Consider the following 25,564-nt stretch of genomic DNA (forward strand, 5'->3'; position numbering starts at 1 on the left):
TTCAGCAGGAAAGGATCTTTACCAGTCAGCTCACCTTCGAGTATTGGACAGGTCAGTTAGTAGAGTCTGTGGGGAAGCAGGGCTTGCTTCCAGGGTCTTCAGTTGGGTGAGGCCACTGCCCATGTTCTGAAGTCAAGGGGGCTGTTGCCAGCTGGGCTCTGAAGTTGGGTGAGACTGCTGGCTGGACTCCAATTCAAGCAGGGCCAGGTGGAACAGCTGGCTGTGCCTGCAGTCAGGTGGGGCCACTAAGTGGGTTCTGCAATCACCTCGGGTCACGTGAGGTCTCAAGCTGTGTTCCCTGGCAGGGTGGTGCCATTGATTGGACTCCATGAGTGGAGAGGGCTTTGGCTGGGACTCTGCAATCTCCTCCTGATTGGGAGGAGTCGCAAGGCTGAGCTTCCTGACTGGATGGTGCTGCTGGTTGGACTCTGTGTTGGGGCGGGGCTGCAGGCAGGGCTTTGCAGTTGGACAGGGCCTCTGGCTATGCTCTGTAATCAGACAGGGCTACAGGTTGTGCCCTGAAGTTGGCCAGGGCCTCAGGCTGGGCTTCACAATCAGGTAGGCCATTGGCTGTGCTCCACTGTTGGACAAGGTCGCTGGCCAGGTTCTCTGCTTGGAAGGGACCTCCAGCTGTATCTTGCAGTTGGATGGACTAGAGACTGTGCTCTGCAGATGAGCAGGGTTCCTGTCCGTACTCCCTCATCAGGTGGGGCTGCAGGCTATACTCTGTGATTGGGTGGTGTCAGTAGTTGGGTTCCCCGCCTAGGCAAGGCCACAGGCTGCATTCAACAATTGGGCAGGGCCATAGGCTGTGCTCTGCTGCATGGCAGGGCTGTAGGGTGGGCTCCGCAGCTAGGGGGTACCATAGACTGGGTTCCAAGCCTGCCCAGGGTCACTGTTCAGGCTCCCTGGTTATGAAGAGCCAGAGGCTATACTTAACAGTATAATTAACAGGGCTGCTGGCTTGGCTCCCTGCCCAAGTGGGGCTGTAGGATAGGCTCTGTGGCTATTCAGGTGGGAATGGAGGCTATACTCAGTAGTTGAGCAGGGTTGTAACTGTGCTTCCTTGCCTGGGTGGGGCTGTAGAATGGGCTCCACAGCAGGTATGGCTTGTCAGCTAAAGACTCAAATCAAACAGAGCTGCCAACTGAGGTCCCTGGACAGAGTGGGCAACCAGCTTGGCTCTGCAGATGGGCATAGCCACTGGCTGGGATCCCTGCTCAGGCACCACTGTAAGCAGGAAGGTGGTCCACTAAGATGTGAGCACTGGCTGCTGTAAACCCCACCCCCCTTCTCTGTCTATCTGATCCCCAGTGGTTGAGCTCTGAAGATTTCTCCAGTGATCTCCATGAGGCGAGACTCAAGGGCTTCCCAGGAAGTGTCCCACAAAGCTGGGGGAGCTAGATGTCCACCTTGGACTCTCATTTTCCCACTGGAAAAACCATATGCCCAGGGGCGCTCTCCTGGTACGGTGCTGTGCTGCCCTGAGGTAGGGGCAATGAGGTCAGAGTGTAGCTGCTTCTCTCACCCTTCTAATGTGGTCCTTCTCAGTCTCTGTGGTCCAGGGGGTTGCTTCAGGCTCACTCCTGGGTTCTGGGTTTTTTACAATGGTGTCTTGTCTATAGATAATTGCTAGTTGGTCTTTTTGTGAGGGAGACTAAAGTTGGGAATGGCCTATGTCACCATCTTGATATCACTCCCTGTCTTATGTTAACTGGTAGGGACGTAATCCTTTCTGGTAGGGGCTATGGCAATTTGTATCAAGAACCTTAAAGATTTTATCTTTTGACATAGTAATTCTACCTTTAGGAATCTATCCTAAGAAAATAATCAAAATTGCAGCAAAGATTTGTAGTTTTTTAAATCAAAGATTATTTAAAAAAACAAACGTTTAAAATTAGGTGAAATGGTTGATGGAATAATAGCATGAAATACCATAGAAATAATACTGAAGAAAATTTTCCAAAAGGAAAACAACATGAGAAATAATGTTAAGTAAACAGGATACAAAGTTCTATCTTCAGGTAAAATATAAACTCAAGAATATGAAAAAAAAAGGGGGGGGTAAATTATGGTGTGAAATTATGGATGATTTAAATTTTGTCCATCATTTTTAAAATTTTCCAAAATGGGAAAACGATCATTTTTATCATAAGAAAAAAGCATTTACGAGTAATTGTGTGAGGGTGCGGGTGGGAGCAGTAAAAGGGAATCAACTTACAAGTTTTCAGCCCACAGAGGTGGCTTTCCAGGTGCCACTGTACTTGGATTTTTTTCCTATGAACCAAATTCCTAGCTCTGGTTTAGTGGAAGCTTATGAAGAACAGCAAAAAGAGTTTGAAGTCATGTAATAAAACTAAAGACAAACCAGAAGACTAATGGGAATTCTGAAAAGTTTTTCAGTCATATCTTACAGTTCTTCTTAGGGAAAAAGTTTTTTAGTGTCTTCTACCTGTGCATATTTACCAGGACTCAAACTGTCGCTCTCTTTTCAAATAGCTTTTCTACTGGTGACGCAAAAGGCCATTATCAAAATGAAAAAGCAGGGCAGCACAAGTCTTAGCTAACTTAACTTTAAGTCATAGTTAAGGTAAGGGAACTACTCCTCTAAAATCATAAAAAGAGACGACATGAATGCTCTAGCTTTCAAGAAGATCTTCACTCCCCTTACTCCTTTTCTTTGCCTATTTTAAAGGAGATACTGCCCAATTCAAAGCACCAGTACAACCAAAAATGTCTATTTTGTGCAAAAAGGTGGAGGTCTGATGTGACCAGAGAACAACCAATGAATGAACAAGGCAAGAAAATAATGAGTGGTGAGAGGTGGTGTGACATGCTGGTAAAGAGAAGGGGAGGAGCAAGCTTTGGCAAGCGGCCCGAACACATAAATCACTCAGTGGCCCAACTATAAAAAGTGAGCTCATCTTTAAACTCTTGCCTTTCACTTTCTTAAAAGTAAGCTTCTAATAGAAATGAGAGAGAGAGAGAAATAGACTGACATTCACACCCAAAAAGAAACTTGAAAATAGACTTGAGTTTAAGTGAGGATGTAAAATATAAGTTTCCCAAATACAACTTAAATTTAAAATATCAACTCATATTTTAACTTTCCCATTCACTCAAAATATTCAAAGCTTCTACATCATTGAATAGCTTCAGGAGAGACTTAAGTAGATTCCTCCATTGGACCAATTTCTTAATTTTAATTTTCAAATTACTGTTCTTTTGTTTGCTGTTCCTTTTCAAATGACAACCACACACTGAAAGAGATCAGACTAATCTAAAAATGTAAGAGCCAGAAGCAGCAGTCCTTTGTGAGGGCGAAAGTTAGACTAAAATTAAAATGTGATATCATCAAGCTTACAATTTTAAAATATAAGTAGCTCTGAGTTACTTTTAGTTATTTTGAGTCATTTAAACTCTCCCAAGAGACATTTTGACCATCACGAGTGACCAACGAAAAATGCTCCCAGCTAAAAGCAGACATACCATGTGACTCATCAGACTCAGATATTGTGTTAAACACACAGATTACGTGGCTTCTGCAAACATGAGAAAATCCAGGAGGCATCCACCTCGTTAAGACATCAGGGTACAAAAAAACTTGAAGGCAGAAAAATTTTTTTTTAGTGCTAGTGACCTTTATAATTAATACTTGAAAAGTTTACTATCTAAGCATCAAACAGGGTTATACCACTTTATTGACTTGTGATCTTTAGAACACAATTCTAGTTTATTTGGAAAACAAATATAGGCGAGAAAAAAATGCCTAAAATGGAATAAAAAGTAAACTGTACAGTTTGTTGTCATCCAGGATATCCTGTAATTCAAGTAAGTATACTGGCAAACCCTCTCATAAATCAGCTTATGAGGTCAATTCTGTTCAGCATTTTTATAGACTCCACTAAAGGTCTAACATTGCAAATTTAGTTTACCAACAGGCAAGACTATTAGCATCATAGGACCTGAAAACAGAAACTATATTATCTAGTCCATCTCCCTCATTTTACAGAATTGAAGCCCACAGTCATTTGGCTATCTGGTCTAGAACTAGAACAGGTCACTCAACCTTCAGGTGGAGCTTCCAATCTAGCTGGAGAGTCCACAGTGCAGTGGCACCTCTAGGACACTGCATTGCCCCTGCAGAAAAGTTGGCCATCAGAACACTGACAGCCAGGGCCCAGTCCTGGACTACATGGTATCTATTAGCTCTAACACTGATGTTAACATCTAACACTGAATCACCCCTTCCTATCTTATTACGATTATGCATCTGTGGATCAAATAACTCGTTTCTGTCTGCTTTTTTCAGATGACTGAAGAATGACATTTTACCCCAAACTTTCTGGAATCCAAAATATTGTGACTAAAGGTTTCTTGAAAGCTATTAGGATTTTAATTACAGAAGCTAATCATCATTAAGTGATGTAGATTTAGCTTGGGACCCTACCTCTGTTCATAAAATGTGTCCCAAAGTGAGGTTCTCAAAATCTTATACACACTGTATGTACGGGGTCCTGGGCACCCCTTGTCCAGGGCACCTGAGCATGAGGGCAAACCTAAGTGTACATATATTCAGATCTCTGGAATTTGCCATAGGTATTTTGTAACAGATGAAATAAGGTTTCTAAAATATAAATATGCACCTTTTTTCTTTCCAAACTGGAAATATCTTTTTTCTATTTCTGAAAGTAAAATATGTTTCATGTGAAAATATCCAGAAGCATATAAACTGCAAAGTGAAAGTGACCTCACAATCCTACCTCCCATAATATCCAGTTTTAACTGTTGGGCGATAGACTGGAGTTAGACTGCCTGGATTTAAATTCTGGCTCTGCCACTTACGAACTGTGAGAACTCTCAGGGTGTCAGTGTCCTTATCTACAAAACAGAGATAATGACAGCATGTGAGAATTAACAACTAGGGTTTATAAAGTACTTTACAAAGTGTAGGTATTGTTCCAAGCACTTAAAATATATTAACTCATTTTAATAAAGTGGTTGATTGATATGTGTTAAAGCACTTAGTGCCTGAGAATTAGTCGAGTGCTCACTAAATGTTAACTGTTATTTAGGTCCTCCCAAAACTTTAATGCACATATAAATACATATATATAGTTTTAACTAAATGGGTTCCTATAAACTGTTCTGTAAGTTGCTTTTTCCCTTACTATCTTGCAGACATCCTTCAATATTAACACAAATAGATCCACTTGATCCTTTTTAAGGAGCACATAGTAATAATATTTTCTAACATATGAGGAGTTTTTTTGTGCTAGACACTGTGCTTTAGGTGTATCATCTCACTTAATCCTCATACCAACCTTAAAAAGCATGTGCCATTATCATTCCCATTTAAAGAAGAGCAAAGTGAAAGTTAGCCGGATTAGGTAATTTGCCCAAGATCATACAGCTTAAATGTAGTAGAACCAGGATTTGAACATAGCTTCCTCTGAAACTAAGCAACCATGGCACACTCTATTTTCTATAGTGCCATAGTTTTAACCAATGTCTACTAACAGATGTTTAGATGGCTTCCACTTTGGGGGGGTATTTTTAGCAATGCTGCAGCAAACATACTAGATCGTGGACTGTGCACTCCTCTTATTTCCTTGTTATATACTTCCAGACATGCAATTGCTGAGTCATAGAATATTCACATTTAAAATTTGGTACACACTGCCTGACTACTTTCCAGAGAGACAGTACCAATTGACCATCCACAGTTATTCGAGAGAGCCAACACAGTACACTGTCCATCTTTCTAATCTTTGCCAGCCTGATCAGTTAAAAAGAACATATGATGTCTTAGTTTTGCTTATGCATTTCTTTGACTAAACTGAGTTAAGCATATTTTCATATATTTTAAGTAATTATTTCTTCTTTTATAAGATGCCTGACTTAAGTTTTTGGCCCAATTTTGCATTGAAAAATTCATTCATTAAGAGATTCAGACTATAGTTGAACGATATAATTGTCACAGCCTATTTTTAACTATTTTAAATAGCTGAAATCATATCCTAATGCCAATATTTAAATAATTTCAATTTATACAACTTAAGAAAAAAATCAGACTAAGCTTTAGTTCATGCAGGAACTACAGTTGTTACATCAGAAGCAGAGCACCTTCCCATATATCAACAGGATCAAATCAAAACTACTGTCACACAACTCAGAGGTTGAGAATTTAAGTAGAAACATAGTTTTCCAAACTAAGTAAGATTTTCTGCTATTCAGATGTGACATTAAGACTCTATTGTTTGGACTCTATTTATTTGGACTAGCATATATAATTTCTTTTTTTAAATAACGCCAATTCACTCTTTAGCAGAAAGCTTCCCAGCTTAGATAATAACTCTCTGGAAAGCAACTAATCAATGTCCTTTTCACTGTCATGATCATCACTGTCATCATCACAGTTACCATTTACTAAGCACCTTCTCTGTGCCAGACGGTGCTGTGTGCATTATCTCACTTAATCGTCACAACAACCATATGAGACAGGTACTATTTCCCCATTTTACAAACGAGAAACTGAGGCTCAGAGGGGTTAAGTTACTTGCCAGATACCTCTCAACTAGAAAGTGGTAGAGCTGGGATTTGAAACCTTTCTGACTCCAAGGCTATTGTTCTATTGTTCTAACATCATGCCTACCCTTTACGAGCAGACTCAATTAGCTAAACAAAGCTAAAGCCAAAAATAAATACGTAACTTCCTAAAGGCAATTCAAGAGAATTACTAGTCTTTTCTTACATAATCACCTTACTTATTGTTGATAAATCTTAAATCGCTGTATAATTTCTGGTTTTAAAGAAACTTAAAAGGATCAACTCGCCCATCCTTCTACACAAACAAGGCTGTGTTCACCTTCCTCTCACTTAACCTGCCCCCTTGCCCAAACAGCTCGATAAGCTGTTTAAAGAGTTTTATAATCTGTTGGGAACTTTTGCAATTATTTCACAGATTGTTTAAAATAAATATCCTATGCTGTCCTTAGTTACTAGTCTAAACAGGGAAAAGAGTACGGGAATGCTTTACTGTATGAGCGGGGGGATTAACCGCCACTGAGTGGCAGCCGGAATCCTGGAAGCGATGCCATCATTAGGGTTGAAGTTCAGGTTTAAGCTGCATCTAGATGGGTTCTCAGGAGCCCCGAAATAACCTCAGGAGGACAGAAAGGTCTTCTAGCAGTGACAAAGTAGTCCTTCTTACCTGCTTGGCAGCGTTACAATCAGAAAGCCCTTCTCACATCTATCCTAAATCTCTCCCACTGAATTCAAACCCTCTTCTTGTTCTCATATTCTCCACAAAAATGAAGAACTTCACCATAGCAATTAACTTGCTCAAATTCTCACAGCAAATAAGAAAAAGGTAGCTGGAATCAGTACTGATTTTCTTTGATCCTGTTCATTGCAAAATCAAAAGTTCTAACTTTTCAGTCCATTTAGCTAAGGGAAGAATTGCTCGTCTCCCTCAAGAAAACTGTGAAACTGATTTGCAGAGTTACCTTTCTGAAATCTTCATAACTAGTACCTACCTGAGAATTTCAAAAACAGAAACCCTTCACAGTGCTTTTAACGGTCTTTATTAATAAAAATAAAGCCAAAGGTAACTTTTATCAAACACTTCTGTGTCAGGTACAGTGCTAAATGTTTAACATGCATGACATTCTCTGATTTTCATAATTCTATGAAGTAGACGTTTTCCACATTAACAAATCAGAAAACTGAGGCTTAGTTAAGTCACCAACCTAGACGCACAACTAGTAAACAGAACCTGGTCTGCCTTATACCAGGACCTAAGCTCATAAGCCATTCAGCTACACTCTCTCTCACCTGACCTTTATATTTAAATGGGTAGGCCTCCCTTTAGAGAGTACTCAGCTCTGGAAAGCATCAAGTTCTTTATAATAAATTTTATTTTCCTCATCTCTTTCCACTATAAAATTTGTGGAAATATAAAACCCAAAGGTTTCACAAAACTAAAGAGAGTCATACTTAAGAATGCAGCCAACATTTTTTAAAAACTAAGAAAAAAAAAAATATGTGCACTAAGACTTAGGAGCAGGAGTCTGAGCTACTATAGAACTTCTGCACTGGATAACCACCTGGTAATAGTCCATTTTGAAACTCTACTTTGTTCCATTAATCTATCTATCTATCTATCCATCTATCTATCAATTCTCACACCTAAACCAAACTATTTTATTTTCAGAGCTGTAAAATATAATTTGACATCAGGTTAGACAAGCCTCTTCCCTTTTCTTTCGTTTCCTCCCAAAATTCTTACAAATTCTTTCATGTGAATTTTTAAATCTGCTTGTAAAGTTCAATTAAAAATACTGTTGGCGACTGGGAATCTATCCAACGAACCTGAAATCAACAATCCAAAGAGGCTTATGCACTCCTATGTTCACTGCAGCATTATTCACTATAGCCAAGAAGTGGAAGCAACCTAAGTGTCCCTCGACTGACGACTGGATCAAGAAAATCTGGTATATATATACAATGGAATACTACTCAGCCAGAAAAAAAGACAAAATCCTCCCATTTGCAACAACATGGATGGGCCTGGAGGGTATTATGTTAAGTGAAATAAGCCAGAAAGAGAAAAACAAACACTGTATGATCTCACTCATATGTGGAATATAAACCAACACACAGACAGAGAAAACTGTATTGTGGTTACCAGGGGCAATGGGGGTGGGGGGTGGGCACAAGGGGTGAAGGGAGACATATATATGGTGATGGACAAACAAAAATGTACAACTCAAAATTTCACAATGTTAAAAACTATTAAAACATCAATAAAAAATAAATTAATTAAAAAAAAATACTGTTGGGACTTTGACTGGGTATCCTCTTTTTGAAAAAAGGAAAAAGCATGACTTAAACTAACCCAGCCTTAGCCTTGGGCTTAAAATTACCATTTTGATTTAGTTTCTTTGCCAAGGTATTTCCGCCACCAGGGGAACAAATATTCAAACTGAAGGTTAAGGTTTTTTAAAGTCCGTTTTAAAAAGCTGCATCCAAACTTACAGTTATTGATTATAGAAAACAAAATAAGATATTCAATTGCAACTGTCTTGCAAACACCAACAATATTCACGGTGGTGTTTGCAAGACAGTTAAGGTTTCAGTGTGACCAAAGACAGAAAACTAGAAGAAAGAGCTAAGCTAATAGTTCCACTGGTTTTCAAATAATTGGCATCATTAGCACCTGTCATATACCAGACAGTATGCTAGCTAGTAGGGAGAGACCCAAATAGTAAGAGAGATGATATGAGCACTCTAAGATCCTATAATATTGTTGAAAAAGTGAGACTAACCCACAAAAACAATTAGTGCATGGGACAAATAAGCCTGGGTGGGCCTTTCTGATATAAGCAGGGCTTCAGAACAGGGACAGGTCAGTGTGGCTGCAGTGCCTGATAAAAACTAATAAACTGGGCAGCTCAGCTCTAGCTTAATTGAATGCCTAGTGGTAATCAAAATTTAACGACAGCTATTTAGAAGCCCACATGAAGAAACACAGTGATGATCTCAACTTGGTTTATAAATCAAGACTGATCCACACGTACAGCACCTCATAAGAGGGCCGAGATCCCACAAGCAAGCATCTCTCACTGTCCTTGCAGCAGCTACGCCAGGCGATACGTGTAAACCTGGCCAGCACCGCATTACCCCAACAGGAAATCCTCAAACGTTTCCTGGCTCAGGGGGCTATTCAATGCCAGAATCTGATCTTACTCCCCTTGTACTTGGCCTGAAAAGTCCCTCTTCCACAGGACTTGCATCCACAAAACCTCCCCTCAGTTTCCTGACATCAAGGAAATTTACTAGTTCACTCAGAAGACCTAGTGTGTGGGCTCATCTATTTGTGGAAAGAGGTAGTTCTGTCCAAAATTACTCAGTCAGAAATTTTTACCAGCACTGGATTTATTTTTTTGGATTTATTTTTTAAAAAAATAAATTTTTTAAAAAAAATTTTCAATTTTTTTAATTGAATAAACAGGATGAGCACTGTAGCTCCTTCCAAGGAGCAAAAAAATAATGCTCAACATAGCTGGGAATGATGGTTGGGGGAACTGGGGTGGAAACTGTTAAAATGTAAATCATACGCAAAGTCTACGGGTATTTAATTTTTAAAGCGTTATTAGATCGTGCAAGCAAGACGTCTCCGTGCGTCTTCCCACTCTGTCCCGCCAGCAAGCATTACTTAGACAGGGTGTCTTCTCTGCAAATGAGTTAGAAAGCTTACCTGCAAGTTGGTTTTAAGGCAGTTTCACTAAAATCAGGAAGTTAAGGCTATTTAACCTGCGGAGGTTCCTTCCAGTCCTATTATGCTGTTTACACGTTTTAACGGTAATTGTTAAGTACCGTAACTAGGCAGACAACACAGCAAGACGTGAAGTTTTCACACACAAACTTCAGAACTCTATTTCCAATGAGATACATTGTAAATCATATAACAGTACTTCACTTCACATCCTATAGATTTTATTAAGTGAAATTGGGATAATTTGGTGGGTTGTACACTTTTAGAAGTGAAATAAATACTCCATATAGTTCCCTACATACTTTAAGAGCTGTGAAGATCAAGGGGCCAGCCCAGTGGCATAGCAGTTAAATTCTCACGCTCTGCTTTGGCAGCCCAGGGTTTGCAGGTTCGGATACTGGGCGAGGACCAATGCACGGCTTGTCAAGCCATGCTATGGTGGTGTCTCACATAAAGTAAAGGAAGATGGGCATGGGTGTTAGCCCAGGGCCAATCTTCCTCAGCAAAAAGAGGACTGGCAACATATGTTAGCTCAGGACTAATCTTCCTCACAAAAAAAAAAAAAAGAGTTGTGAAGATCAAACGGAAGAGGTAAAATTGCTTTATAAAAGGTAAGACACTACCCAACATAAGGTTATGCATGCCGTGGAACAATAAAAATCCTAAATCCAGGATAACGGTTATTTCTGGGGAGGGAGGGAAAGGAAGGACTACAATGGCATCTCAAACTGTATCTGTCATGTTTGTTACTTAAACAAAACCCAAGGCAAATATGGCAAAATATTAAGATTTGTACAGCAGACACAACAATGTTCCTTATTTTTCTCTATAACTTTGTGTATGTTTATAATAATTCATAATAAAAACTGCAACTATAAGTTTATAATATAATCTTGAGAAAATAAAAATGATAGTTTCCAAGGAATTTTAAAGGTTTCTTATGGATAATTTTTATTTTTTTTAATTTTATTTGTTTTGTTTTTGCTGAGGAAGATTCATCCTGAGCTAGCATCTGTGCCAATCCTCTATTTTGTATGTAGGTCACTGCCACATTATGTCTGACCAGTGGCGTAGGCTCATGCCCAGGATCTGAACCTGTGAAGCCAGGCTACTGGAGCAGAGCATGACGAACTTAACCACTATGCCACGGGGCCGGCCCCCTCTTATGGATAATTTTTAAAGCTACTTAACTTTATACATAAATAGAGTATCTTGATTTCTACTAACAACTACCTATTTTCCTTATTAATATCGTCACCATCTCTTTTCTTCCTTACACCTCCATCTGACAGAGTTTAAATTAAAAAGCACAACTCTCTCCAGGGCCTGTGGACAAAGGAAGTTCAGTAAGTTGGGCTCAGTGGAAGTGACAGTCCTGGGAACAGCTGGGTAGAGGGAGGAGAGAGCACAGAAGACCACTGCCCAGTGGGAAAGGCAGCCGGATTTCTGAAGCTGGGTTTTCAATGAGGCTTCATTATTTTGTTTTAAGTATCATGACTTCCCAGAATACCAGAGAGACCCTATATTTAAAAGATTAAAAATATATCCCATACATGCTAAAATATTTCTGGATCAAATAACATAACATCAAGGATATGCTGCAAAATAATATGGAGGGAATAGGTGCAGGTATACACAAAACAAGACTGGTCATGGTTTGAAAACTTTAAGCTGGTGATGGTACATGGGAATACATTATACTCTCCTATTTACTTTTGTGTGTATTTAAATTTTTCTGTAATAAAGTTTAAAAAAAAACTCAAACTAAAATAAATGATTTAACTATCATTGCTTTAAAAAGTCTTGCCCAATTTTCAATTTGTTAGGCCTAATCACGGCAAGGAGATCAGGCAGCCAGGCCAGGGTTAGGCCTGACACCACTGCTAGTCAGCTGTGTGCCCTGGTCTTAGTTACTCAGTCTCTTTGGTTTTGAGTTTATCCATCTGAAAAAATGAAAGGGTTGGATGAGGTGATATCTAAGTTCCTTTTTAGATATAACATGATTATTAGATTTATAAAACTGACTTTATTAAAATTGTAAATACAATTAAGAACTGCAAATGTTACTAACGAAACACTATGGCCACATGAGAGTATCTTTAATCCCTCACTTATTTATTTATTTATTTGCCAAATATTTAGGGAATGTGTACTATGTGCCAGGCGGTGTTACACGTGGGTAGAATACAAAGTTAAATGACGCAGAATTTTGCCTTCAAGATCCAGTCTAATCATGGAAGAGAGATGTATAAACAAATGCCAACAATACAATGTAAATACAATGATAGCGACGACGGAGTTGAAAATACCGAAAGGCCTGCATAGTGTGAGTGAGCAGGTAACTGTAATTTCATATGCAGACAGTGAGAGAAATTAAGTGTCAGGGGATGAGACTAGATAGGAAAGTTGGGACTAGACTGAGAAGCATCATGAATGTGATGCCAAGGAATTTGGATGGTGTCTGGAAAAGTGATAAGGAAGGCATTTTAAAGATTCTAAGCCTGGCGATGACGTGGTCCAATTTACATTTCAGATGAATTGCTGGAGCAGGAAATATAGATTTGGTGGTGGTTGGCGGTGTCCGGAGGACAGAGAAGGGAAACAAAGAAGGGAAGGGAGGTTTACCTAGTAGTTGGGAGATAACTAAAATGGTCCAGCAGGTACGATGAGGGCGTGATTCCTGGGATACTGTTATAGTAGCATCTTGAGTTTTGGAGTAGGGAAAATAAAGTGTACTGAATTACATGAGTAAGTGGTTGTTAATGTACAATGAAGGTAATCAGTTCCTTCTCCAAAGTACAAATGAAGCAAAAGTTTTAGAAATGCAGATTTTAGGTACTCTGCTATAATATTTCTCCCCCCATCTTTCAAGATAATATAGAAACTACAGCATGAAACTCTAGCATCGATTCATCATCGGTGGGTTACCAGCTTTAGGCACAGTGCCTAGCACATAGTAGGTGCTTAATAAAGTGAGTTATGTGTTGAATGTGATGTAATAAACAAATGAAACAAACGGTGCCACATGAGGAGGTTAACTCCCTGCTTGCTGGCCATATTAGCAATGACCTGATAAAAAGCACAAGTAAGGAAAGATGAAAATTCATTTTCAGGTGATTTTTATGCCTCTCTGTAATCCAGCGCCAGCCCCCCCAAGTTTTTAGATTGTATCAGCAAAGGATCCTCACCATTACCTCTTAAAACAGTGGGGTGGATAGTTAAGTTCTTTTTATCTAGGAGTTAGACTATTCCCCACATGCAGACTGTAATAGAAGATATTTTTTTCCTTATAAATTACACAGTGCCTTTCATCTTGCCCCCAAAGAGGCATTTCTAAGAGAAGTATTAGAAGTGCTCAGTCAGTTCTAGGTGCCACAAACCATGTGGCCTTTTTTTTTTCAATTTTTATAAAACAATGGCAATATTTTTTCCCTCAAAAACCATTATCTTTATTTGAATAGAGGTACAAAGTCAAGCACAGAAAGGTAGATCATCTTAGACAATATCCTGATGTCAATAACTATTGGTCTGAAATTAGAAAACTCTGCCTATCTTTTCATTATTACCTTCTTATACTTTCAGATTTTTCTCAGCAGTGAGTCAGTGGTACTAAAACATCAAAACCTGGAAATCTGATCATTCTATTCCACGCCGATAACTTTATAAAATGTTAATACCATCCCAAATGTTATTGGCAATAATAATATACAAATCATAATAATCAGCTGAACATTAAATATGTGCCATGTCATAGGCTTAACACTTTATACACATTATCTCATTTGATTTTGATCCTCCTATTAACCCTAAGAAGTGGTACATAAAGTTACTGCCATTTTGCAGTACTGACAAGTGGGCTCAGAGAAGATGTGTGTCTTTATCTGATGTTAAACAACCAAAACAAGCCTGTCAGACCCAGTGGTCCAGGACTCTTCACCACTCTGTAGTACTGCCTCTCCCAAACCACAGGAGGTCAGTCAGCAGGTATTATCCCTATTTTAAAGATGGAAAACCTGATGCTCAGAAAGTTGAGAAGATTTGCTCAAGGTCACACATTTAGAAATGGAGCCAGCATGGGGCTCCTATCAGAGCCTCTACCATAACCACTCCACGGGAATCAGCAATGTATAAAATCCCCACCCTTGTTTTAAAAAGATCAAACACAGAATGGTTTTGTCAACGTAACGTAAAGGTCATGAGGTTCTGGGAAAAAAAAACCAAACAGTAAAGTTTCTTTTTGACATACCAAGGCCACCTATAACTCAAATCATAAAAGGAGCTAATTTAGAAAATAATGCTTTTCAGATTTCTAACGTGTCCATTTATTTTTGTTTCCCAATATTTATGTGTTTCTTTTATAGCCCACATTCAACTGCCAGTTTTCAATACTTATCAGAGACTTGGGAAAAGGTTAAAGAGCAATTTTCTGTCCTTAACCCACAGAGAAAACAATGTCTCCAATTAATCCTCACAGAATCTAATGCCAAGTAGCAAGCAGGTGCAATATTTCTCTGATGCATTGCCTCAGGGGGAGTGAGGGGCTGGGAGTGAAGAGGGTAGAGAGAAACATTAAAAACAAACCGTATTTGGGGGGCTCATTTCTTCTAAGTGACTTAAATCTCGTAAGGCATTTGGCTGTTGACAAGATGATCCTGCCCTTGAATACAAGGAAGTTGCACCCAGTCTCACAAAGTACAGATTCAATCACCCCAAACAGAAGTCTGGACTTCCCTCCAAGACAAATATGGAATTCAATCTGTGTGATGCCTTGAATGCAGCTAACTAATTTGCATCCTTTATTATGACCATACAAGGGAAAAGAGCTACCTTCCTAGTCCTTCCTTGAGGGGGAAGCAATAGAGGAAAAAGCATAATATTTAAATCGCATAGCAAAGATCTAGAACTTTTCCATTAAGATACACACCCTGGCTGAGTCATCAGCATAATACCCTCCAGTGGATCACCTCTGTACTAACTACCTTTCCTATACATGATCGTTCCAACTCAGTTAATTCTAGTCAAAACAGAATGGGTAAGAAGCTATAACCTGTTTCATTCTTTTTGCTTAGCATTTTAACCCTATAATTTTTAGAGTAAATGCACTGACCTTAATTCACTTAAGTAGTTAATCTATAGCTAAATGAATAAAGAAACCACAGCTGAGTGAAAATTATATCTGAAAACAGCCAATAGCCAAAGCAGTAAAGCAACCTAAAGAAAATTGCTTCATGAACCAATGAGAATGTTTCAAATCCAAAATAAAGATTATGAGGAGGAAAATTCTCTTAACCTAAAGTTAATGAGTGGACACTTTTCATATATGATAGCTATTTCCAAAATAGTTGTGTAAGAGTTCCTACACTGCAATCCAGTAGGAGAGCTCTGTCTCAACTGGATAGTAACTACCCAAGCTCAAAAATCAGCTGGAGCCCTCTGTGGTAATTTTTAAAACCATTCTCCCTGACTACTGTCCAAATAGTTGACTATGGCATATGGGGGACTGAGCTTCCTGAAACCTTTTACAGGCCATCATCCACTCACAAAGATGCAAAGCTGTTCACAGTGGAAGCTGAAACACCAGGCAACTCCAGTTCCAAGCTCTGCTCCGACCTTCAAAGTACCTGATCCCATCCATCCACCTGAAAACGTTTCCCATTCTGTCACCATCACATTCAAACACAAAACAGAATTTTAGGTGAATTCTTTTAAAATTAAAAAAGCATTAATACTTCTTCAGATACCAAGTTGATAAATGTCTTATGTCTCTATGTCTAAGGCCCTGCAACTATATTGCCTGAATTTGAATCCCTGATTCCACTCTTGCTAGCTGTGTGATCTTACAGAAGTTAATGCATCTGTCTGAGCCTCGGTTTTCACATCAGTCAAAGAGATTCTTGTGAGTTAATACATATTATGCATTTAGAACAGTAGCTGACACATAACAAATAGTCAATTTGAAGAAATTATTATCATTATTATTGCTATCATCACTGTTGCTAACTTGACAATTATACTGTTAACATGTCACCTTTGCCATCCTTTCAGTATGTAGAAAAATCTATCAAAAGATAACTAGATCTCTGATCTACTACTAAGCTAAAAAAAAAAAATAATATACTGACAGTTTGGTCAGCAAGTTACATCTTCCAAAGAACTTGTGATTTAACATCACAAGGACTCAACTATAATAACAGTTTAGGATTCATTTGGATCTCTTATGAGTAACTATTACAGATTTCAGACAGCACCTAAGTTATGAGTATTAAACTTCTGAAAACATGAAGCCAAAAACGTTTTGTCTTCAAAATAATCATAATACATTTGGAGAGACAGATGCATCTACAACTAGGCTACACCATAAAAAGCAAAAGTCTAGTCATTTGAACAGGGGATTAAATGTGTTAATTTTTCCTGGAGTTAAAAAAAAAAAGAAAACAGCAGTAGCAACAAAAATAATACTAAAGATTGAAAAGTTATAGGTTATGAAATATATGCACCATGAATATGCCATGATTATGAATACATATCTAAGATTTTGTATAAAACTTAATTTATACAAATTAAAATACTAAGGTAGAAAAAAACACATTAGCATCATAGAATGAAAAATAAGCCACAAACTACCATAAGATATTCGCAACACATAAAAATAAAGAAATACAACAATGGTAATATAGTATTAATAGCTATTCTTATAAAGGTCTTACTAAGTATCAGGCATTGTTCTAAACAATATACATGTATCTTTAACACATGAAGAATTCCTATAAATCAATAATAAAAACACAAACAACAAAATAAAAAATGGGCAAAACTCCCAAATAGGAATTTCAGAGAAGAGAAAACACAAATGGCCCGTACACATAATGAAAGATGCTCAACTACAATTCTAATCAGAGAAATGAAAATAAAAACCCCAACGTGATATCGTTTTGCATCCTAGATCGGTAAACTTAAAAAGCTGTCGCTATCTAGTTTTGTTGAGGAAGTAGAATGGGAACTCTTATCCACTGCTGGTGAAGGTATATAAATTGGTAACTGTGCTCTGGAGAGCTGTTTGATATCACTCAGTAAAGCTGAACACACCCATACGCAATGACCAAGCAATTCCACTCCTAAGTATATACTGTAAAGATACTCCTGCACATGTGAACACGGGCAGTGCTTAAAAATGGTCACAGAAGCATTGTTCCTACAGGAAAAAAATAGGAAACAATACAAATGACCATCAACAGAAGTGAAATAAAAAAAAAATACTGTGGTATGTTCATATAACTGAAAACCACACAGCAGTGAAAATGAACCAAGTACCACCACATGGATGAACCTCAGAAACACAAAGTTGAAAAAAAGAAACGAGTCATAGAAGAGTATACACTATATTTCCATTTATATAAAGTTCAAAACAAGCAAACCTAAAAAATCATATTGACTCATTGAGATATATTCCTAGGTGATGAAACCATCAGTAAAGCAAGAGAATGCTTACCATAAAATTTAAGACAGTGGTTACCACAGGGAGAAGGAAGCATACAGGGAGCTTCTGGAATACTAGTAAAGTTCTATTTCCTAACCTCCATGGAAGATCCTGAGGTGTCTGTTTCATTCTTTTTCCTTACACTGTACAGATACATTTTATATTCTCATATGTGACACACTTCAAAATTTAAAAAAACAATTGAACGTATTCCTTTTAGATGAGTTGTGGGCAAGTCTATGTAATGAATTCATCATTGAAACAATGTAGACATTTCAGACTAAGAAAGTAACTACTTTAGGATAAAGAATATGAGAAATCTACAAGAGAAACAAAATGTTGAAACTTTAAAATTAAGCAAAACTAATTCACAAGCAGAGGAACAACAAAGTAATGATATAAAGCATCATTTTTCAAGTGTGTTCTAACATGACATTTTTTCTTAGCTATCTGAGGGAAAATGATTTCTAGGAGTGAAATAAATTTGGAAAATAATGGGTTAAACAAGTAAATCTCCAAAGGAAGAAAGAGAATTCCCCAAACTCTTCGACTCTGGAATCTTCTAACATGGTGAATTACACAGTGATTCTTTTGGGACCTGTGTTTCTTATAACACAAATTGGGAAACATTTTATAACACAAAGGCCATGTTAGATAGAATATTGCCCCCAAGACCGAGGTGAGAGCAGGAGATGCTCCAGTAAAAGGTACTCAGATATCTAAGTCTTCAGACGCTGACCTGTCTAAACCAAACCCTGGACAGTTGGGATCAAAATCCATAATCAAATAGAACCCTTCAGGGACTAAGTGAACCATCATTCCATGTATTGTATGAACACAGACACAGCTTTATTGTGAATCCCTTGGGGGCAAAACATGAGGTAGGCATAAAGCGCAACAGAAAAGATCTAGATGGAAGATAAAGAAATATTTCTGTAGCTTTTAGAATCATGGAAGACTAATAAACAGGGGGTCTTATCTGATTTAGGAAGAGTTCAATAGAAGCACCCAGCACAAAAAGCTATGTTTCAAATCAGGTCTCTCAGTTAAAAGGTTTTTCCATTAGAATGAGAAATTCTCTAATTTTTTAAAGTTCTCCCTAGGTACAATGAATCTGTGATCTGGATCTGAAAATTCTTCATAATGTGCTTTTATTACCATAGGAAAAGAAGATGATACTCTTTGAAAGAAAATGTAAACACTGCACATTTATTTTTAAAACTTCTTTATGATTAGACCACTATCAGAAACTTTTGCAAACACTTATTCCTCTTGGAAACTAACTTCTGAATGGCAATGAAATATATTTTTAAGGAAAAATTTGTCAAACACAATGTCTTTGTATCTTAAATATGCTAAAATATATTTGAAAAAAGTCAAACATCTGTCTTTTCAGGGTACCACAGGGATTCAACTTGGAAAACATGGTACTGTCACAGGTTTCTACCAGGTGAAGGCTAGCAGACTGTCTTTTTCAGATGGCTCTTGACAGAGTGGCATTCATTATCTTGGTGATTTGCCACAACCCAGGCCCAATACACAGCCTTACAGGTTCAGAAATTTGATTTTATCAGCATCAAAAAGGTAGCTCCATCTTTTAGAAGTAAACAAAAATTAATCAAGCTTCAACCAAAATCAGAATGCAAATTTATTAATATAAAATGACATATATAACTGCGATAGAAACAAGAATGCCTGGCTCATGTCCAATTGGAAATGTCCATCCATGTCGAATATTTTCATTAAAGCCAGACTTACATGGACAGCCAAATCATAATAGAAGGTTCCTGAGTACACATGGAATCAGAACGAAGGAAGCAAGAGGAATTGAGTATTTAATAGTCTTCTTCCTTCTGTCAATAACTGCTTTTTTAATTAAGCAACTAATACGTCCAGGCACTCTTCTGCATGCTAGGAATACAGAGATCTCTGCTTTCAGAGAACTCCTATCTAAGTAACAGCTGAAGAGTATATATTCCACAGAAGTTTACTGTAATGGTATTAATAAGAAACAAAAAATTTTGGAAGCAATCTAAAGGTTCAACAATAGAGCTGTGGGCCAGCCCATGGCTTAGCGGTTAAGTGCGCGCACTCCGCTGCTGGCGGCCAGGGTTTGGATCCTGGGCGCGCACCGACGCACCGCTTCTCAGGCCATGCTGAGGCCGTGTCCCACATAGAGCAACTAGAAGGATGTGGAACTATGACATACAACTATCTGCTGGGGCTTTTGGGGGAAAAATAAATAAATAAAGTTTAAAAAAAAAAATAGAGCTGTGATTAAATAATGATAAATTCAAATGATGAAAAAATGCAGTTCTTTAAGAATAATATTGTTAAGCATTGTTAATTCATGACACAGGAAAATTATCATGATGCAAAGTTAAATGAAAAAAGCAAGCTATAAAAGTGTATATAGTGCATAATCATATATATATATCGCATACATATATATGTATATATTTCCTATCCCTTTATATACATAAGAAAAAGACCAGAAAGTCACCAAAGTACTGTTAATAATTATCTTTTTTTCTTTTATACCTTCCTTATACCTTTTTGTCATTTACTAAAATAGTATTACATGCCTTTTATCACCAAGGAAAAAAGTTACTTTTAAAGTAATTTCAATCAACATGAATACTAGGATCTCTTCAGATTTATCTATGAGAAGCTATCCATGAGTGCCAGAAGCTATCCTTGAACCTCTGTCTTTGAACTCTCAGAGAGAGCTCATCCTTCCCTGTGCCTTTAAGCACTATTCTACAAGGATAAATAATACACCTGAGTAACACACCCTATCTTTTCATCCAACCTGTAGTCCCATATTTCTAGCTGTCTGCTGAACATTTCAACTTAAACACCTTACATACAACTCATATGTCCAAAAGTAAATGCATAACTTCTCCCCCACTGCCAATCTTCTAGTAGCCCCATTTCTGTCCAATGCACTAATCTGTCTCCCAATCAGAAAGCTTGGAATGCAGCCTTAATTCATCTCTCCCTTTCCTGTTTCAAGGTCATTAAAAAACTCTGTCAAAAATCTCTCTCCCATCCACTTTACTCTTCATTCTCACCTCCACCACCACATCAGTCCAGGCCCTGATCGCACTGTCACTAACACTACTGTACCAGCATTTGAGCAAGTCTTCCTCATGCCATTCTCTCCCATCTCTGAATCACTGCTCCGTAGACAGAACTAGGATGATGTCATTCCTAGGCTCGAAAACTTCTAAAGCCTTCTCCTTTCTACTACTCCAATCTAAACTTCTTTGCCTGGCTTTTATTAAAACCCTGTAATTTGGCTCCACCCTAACTACTTAACTTTATTTTCCATTATTTGCTGGTCTCTTCCCTCATCCACCAACAGACATGCCTTACCACGAAGCCTTGGGATAGCTAAACTTAAAAACGGTCCTTCCTTTCTCCTCTACTTGTATTTAAAGAACCTAGTGAATTTTTCCTCTTCTACAAAGCTTTTCTTGATTTCTCCAACCTCATTTATGTTTCCCTTTTCAGAATTTGTCCAGCATTTATTTCGAATCTCAAAATTAGGCATTTAATTCCATACTCTCACGTATGTATGTTAGTCATCTATTAAATTCCATCTTCCTTGAGGACAAGAGCCATATCTTATTCTACACCCCCCCCACCCGCCACCCCCCGTATTCAGCATGACGCAGGGCACAAAGAAAATGTTCAATATTTGTTGACTGGTCCAGGAAGAAATAATCAACTTCAGCCTCAGCCTCTCTTTGACATAAATGTAGCAATTTGGGCAGGTCAAGCACAAAGGGATATAAGAGGAGACTTATGTTTAAGCATATCATTATGGAGGCCCATTAGGTATAGTACTGTAGTGATGACCAGGGATCTCTATGTCCCCTACCAGGGACAACAGAGACAGAGTTCTAAGGAATGATAACTGGGGTTCTCTAAGTATCTTCCAAAGGGGGTAATAATGGAGGATTTCAAACACCTTCTAATCTCCATGAGAACAGGCACTATGTCTTTTTTTTTTTTTTTTTAAGATTTTATTTATTTTTTTATTTTTTGCCCCCAAAGCCCCAGTAGATAGTTGTATGCCATAGCTGCACACCCTTCTAGTTGCTGTATGTGGGACTCGGCCTCAGGATGGACAGAGAAGTGGTGCCTCGATGCGCACCCGGGATCCGAACCCGGGCCGCCAGCATCGCAGCGCGCACACTTAACCACCAAGCCACAGGGCCGGCCCCCAGGCACTATGTCTTTTGAAAGAGTATTTTGACTGGGGTGATCGTCAAAGAGAACCGCATAATAAAACAAAAGACAAGCAGAGCCCTGCTTATTCATAAGATGATACTGCATAAATCACCAAATCTCACTGAGCCCGAGTTTAACTCAAAAGGTGCTATGCTGTTATTGGTTAAGAGATGGTAACTACCAAACGATAAGAAATATTTTCATATGCATAGTAGCAGTGCCCATATTTATGAAGGTCTTTAGAGTCTCCCAATGGCGTTCTACATTATATTTTATTATATGACCTTTGCTTAATACAGGGTGAAATGGACACAGTGTCATATTAAAACAGAGTTCATATATAACTGTTTTATTCTGAGTCTTTACATACAGTTATCCATATCATCCTAAAATTAAGAGCTACTTCAGAAACTGACTACTCAATGATTTTAAGATGAGTTTTCTTCCACAGAAAATGTAATGTTTTAGAAAGCTTAACCTATCAATACCTAGAAAAATTTTTTAAATTCTTTCTTCCTTTTAAAGAGGTATTTTAATTTACTCATTTTGTATTGAACCAATTAAAACGTGTACAGAATTCATCAAATATAAATTATAAAACTGGTTGTTAACAACATTTCTAGTTTTAAAAGTTGAAATTTTACTTTAAAGACATAATTTGTATTCAATTTCAATATGTAATGGCTGGGTTCTCAATAAAGACATTATTATTATCTACACCTTGAGAGAAGGGACAATTGTGAGGCTTCTTGTGGTTTCTTCCAGCAACTGGATAATGTTAAAGAATGGTATAATGGTACATGGATGTCTGGTTCATACCTTAGCATACCGGTATCTGTAACAGACTCTTGACTGACAAGGAAGGGTATCTTGCAGAAACTAAGAAATGAGTATGTTTACAAAGAGATCTGCTGCTGCTGTTGCTAACAAAACCTAACATTTACTCACTGCTTCCGCGTGCTGAGCACATGCTAAATGCATTGATGCCATATACACTGTATGTTAATATATGTGAGGCTCTTAAAACAATGTCTGGCAAATAGTAAACCCTACATACATACAGGTTTATCATCATCATCCTCATATCACTTAACTCTGAGAAGAGGAAGAATACTTTATGAAGCAGGCATTACTCTACTGTAGCTCCCCATCCCCCCATTTTACAGACACGAAAATAAGTCTAGAGGACTTAAGTCATTTCATTTGTTCCAGGTCACACAGTTAAAATGGTGAATCCTGAGCTTTTTCTAATCACTACGTGATTTTTTTCCAGTTTTACTGATATAATTGACATACATATAAGTGAGATCATGCAGTATTTGTCTTTCTCTGTCTGATTTATTTCACGTAGCATAATACCCTCAAAGTCCATCCATGTTGTTGCAAATGGCAGGCTTCCTCATTTTTTATGGCTGAGTAATATTCCAATGTATATATACTACAACTTCTTTATCCTTTCATCTGTCGATAGACACTTGGGTTGTTTCCATGTCTTGGCTATTGTAAATAATGCTGCTATGAACATGGAGGTGCAGATAGCTTTTCGATTTAGTGTTTTCATTTCCTTTGGATATATTCCCAGAAGTCACTATGTAATTGTGATTCACTGATCAAATGACTTTAAGCTTAAAATGGAAGAAGAGTCAGAAAAAGTTCTGACATTACTGTAACTATGAAAGTAGCTGGTCATGCTCAAAAAAAAAAGACTATATTAAGAATGGTCTAGCAAACTATTTGTTGCAGAAAAACAAATGGGAAAGGTGTTAGCAAAAAAATGTGGTCTTAGGTCCCTGTGTACCCATGCCCACAATATGGGTATTAAATAAAGAAAGAAAATTGACATTTTACAAATAAGTTAATACAATACCATCAAGCATCACTGAGATTTGATGGAATGGGACTCAGAACTGGAATAGAGCAATGGTAGAAAAGAGGACGCATAAAGAATTGCTGACTTGGAATATGCTAGAGACTGAAGCTGACACAGAAATAGAGCTGTGATGGGGACTTCAACTTTTGGGGTATCTGCTGGAATTCTCCCACAGCTAAAAATCAAGGCATCTGATAAATGCCTTGCTAAGCCTTTCTTCTCTCAAATAGGGAAAGAAACATTCTGGATACAAATGTGACCACTGGGAAGAAATTAGCTGATTAAATGGAAGTATTGGGAAACTCGAGAGCAATTGTGAAGTTTGTTACAACGGCTGGGAATGGGAATGTGGGACATAACTAGGGAACACAAATCACAAAAAGTTCAGAGAGAAGAAAAGTAAATTCTGCCTGAGACTCTAAAAGGGAAGATGCATCATATGTTTTAGGAAGCTCTCAAGAACAGAATTCCAGTAAACTAGCTTTGATTAATTAATCCAATAAATATTTACTGAGCACCTACTATGGGCCAGGTACTGTTCTTGGCACTAAAGATACAGGTGACACAAAATACCTGCCCTTATGGAGCTTACATTCTAGTTGGAGAGCGGATAGAAAGTGCAGAGGCTGGGAGAGGCATTAAATTTTTTTTTTTTTTGAGGAAGATCGGCCCTGCTCTAATATCTGTTGCCATTCTTCCTCTTTTTTCTTTTTTCTCTCCAGAACCCCAGTATATAGTTGTGTAACATAGTTGTAGGGTTGCAGTTCTTCTATGTGGGAAACTGCCTCAGCATAGCTTGATAAGCAGTGAGTAGGTCCGCGCCCAAGATCCAAACCAGTGAACCCTGGTCCGCTGAAGCTGAATGTGCAAACGGAACTGCTACGCCACCGGGCCAGCCCCTAAAATTTTAAATTAGGTCATCAGGAAAGGTTGCATTGAGAAGGAAGTTTTGAATGAGGTGAAAAAGAGTGATATCAAAACCTGGGAGATGAGAATACACACAGGGAACAGTAAATGCAAAGGCCCTGAGGCAGCAGCGTGTCTGTAAGAAACAGCGAGGAGATCAGTGTGGCAAGAGCAGAGTGAGGAGCAGTGGTAAGAAAAAGAGCTCAGAGCAGTAAGAGGTGCCAGAACGTGTAGGACTTGTAGAGACTGTAAGGCCTGTGGATTACTCCTGAATTATACCCCCAAGAATTCACACTTACTAGGCTCTGTTATACTAAATGCCTGTGTGAAATACCTACATTTTACTAGGTGTTGTGAGGAAAATACGAAGGAAATAGAAAACATGATTATTATCCTGAGACAATGTCCATTTTAAACTGTTGAACGCAAATTATAAGCTGAAAATAAACTGAAAAGAATAAGAAGGGAAATGTTCTACAGCTATACAGGACTGGATAAAATACCAGGTTTAAAATTCTGGGTTTTAGAGTAACTAATTCCCAAAGTTACATCACTAGTACCCAGGAAAGAAGGATGAGAGAGAGAATGAGTCAGAAAAACACAGGCAAAAAGGTATAGCCAAACAGTACTGGCCACACTCATTCCAGTCATACAGAAAAAGCAAAACTTGAAATGGTTTGGTATAAAAAAATGAAGTTCAGGTTATAAACTGCAAAGGATATTAACAATAGAGAAAAGGGGAAGATTCTGAAAAGACTGACTGCACAGCGAGCTCTCCAATGAACTTAGATTT

The 25,564-nt window shown here is 38.1% G+C and overlaps 1 protein-coding gene across 4 annotated transcripts in view; it reads right to left on the bottom strand.

The window, feature by feature from the left end:
• STK38L (serine/threonine kinase 38 like) overlaps window positions 1-25,564 on the bottom strand; it is a 78,682-nt gene that overhangs the window by 39,099 nt on the left and 14,019 nt on the right. The window contains exon 3 of one of the 4 annotated variants that reach the window (XM_087442649.1): window positions 4,764-4,881. The exons of the other annotated variants lie outside the window; for them this stretch is intronic. Within the exon in view, the coding sequence (XP_087298775.1) occupies window positions 4,764-4,770 (7 nt within the window). The 5' untranslated portion in view covers window positions 4,771-4,881. The remainder of the gene's footprint in view (window positions 1-4,763; window positions 4,882-25,564) is intronic. 4 annotated transcript variants of the gene reach the window in all.

The sequence above is a fragment of the Ceratotherium simum genome, chromosome 17 (assembly GCF_057802395.1).
Source record: "Ceratotherium simum simum isolate JZ-2026a chromosome 17, ASM5780239v1, whole genome shotgun sequence".
Taxonomy (NCBI): domain Eukaryota; kingdom Metazoa; phylum Chordata; class Mammalia; order Perissodactyla; family Rhinocerotidae; genus Ceratotherium; species Ceratotherium simum.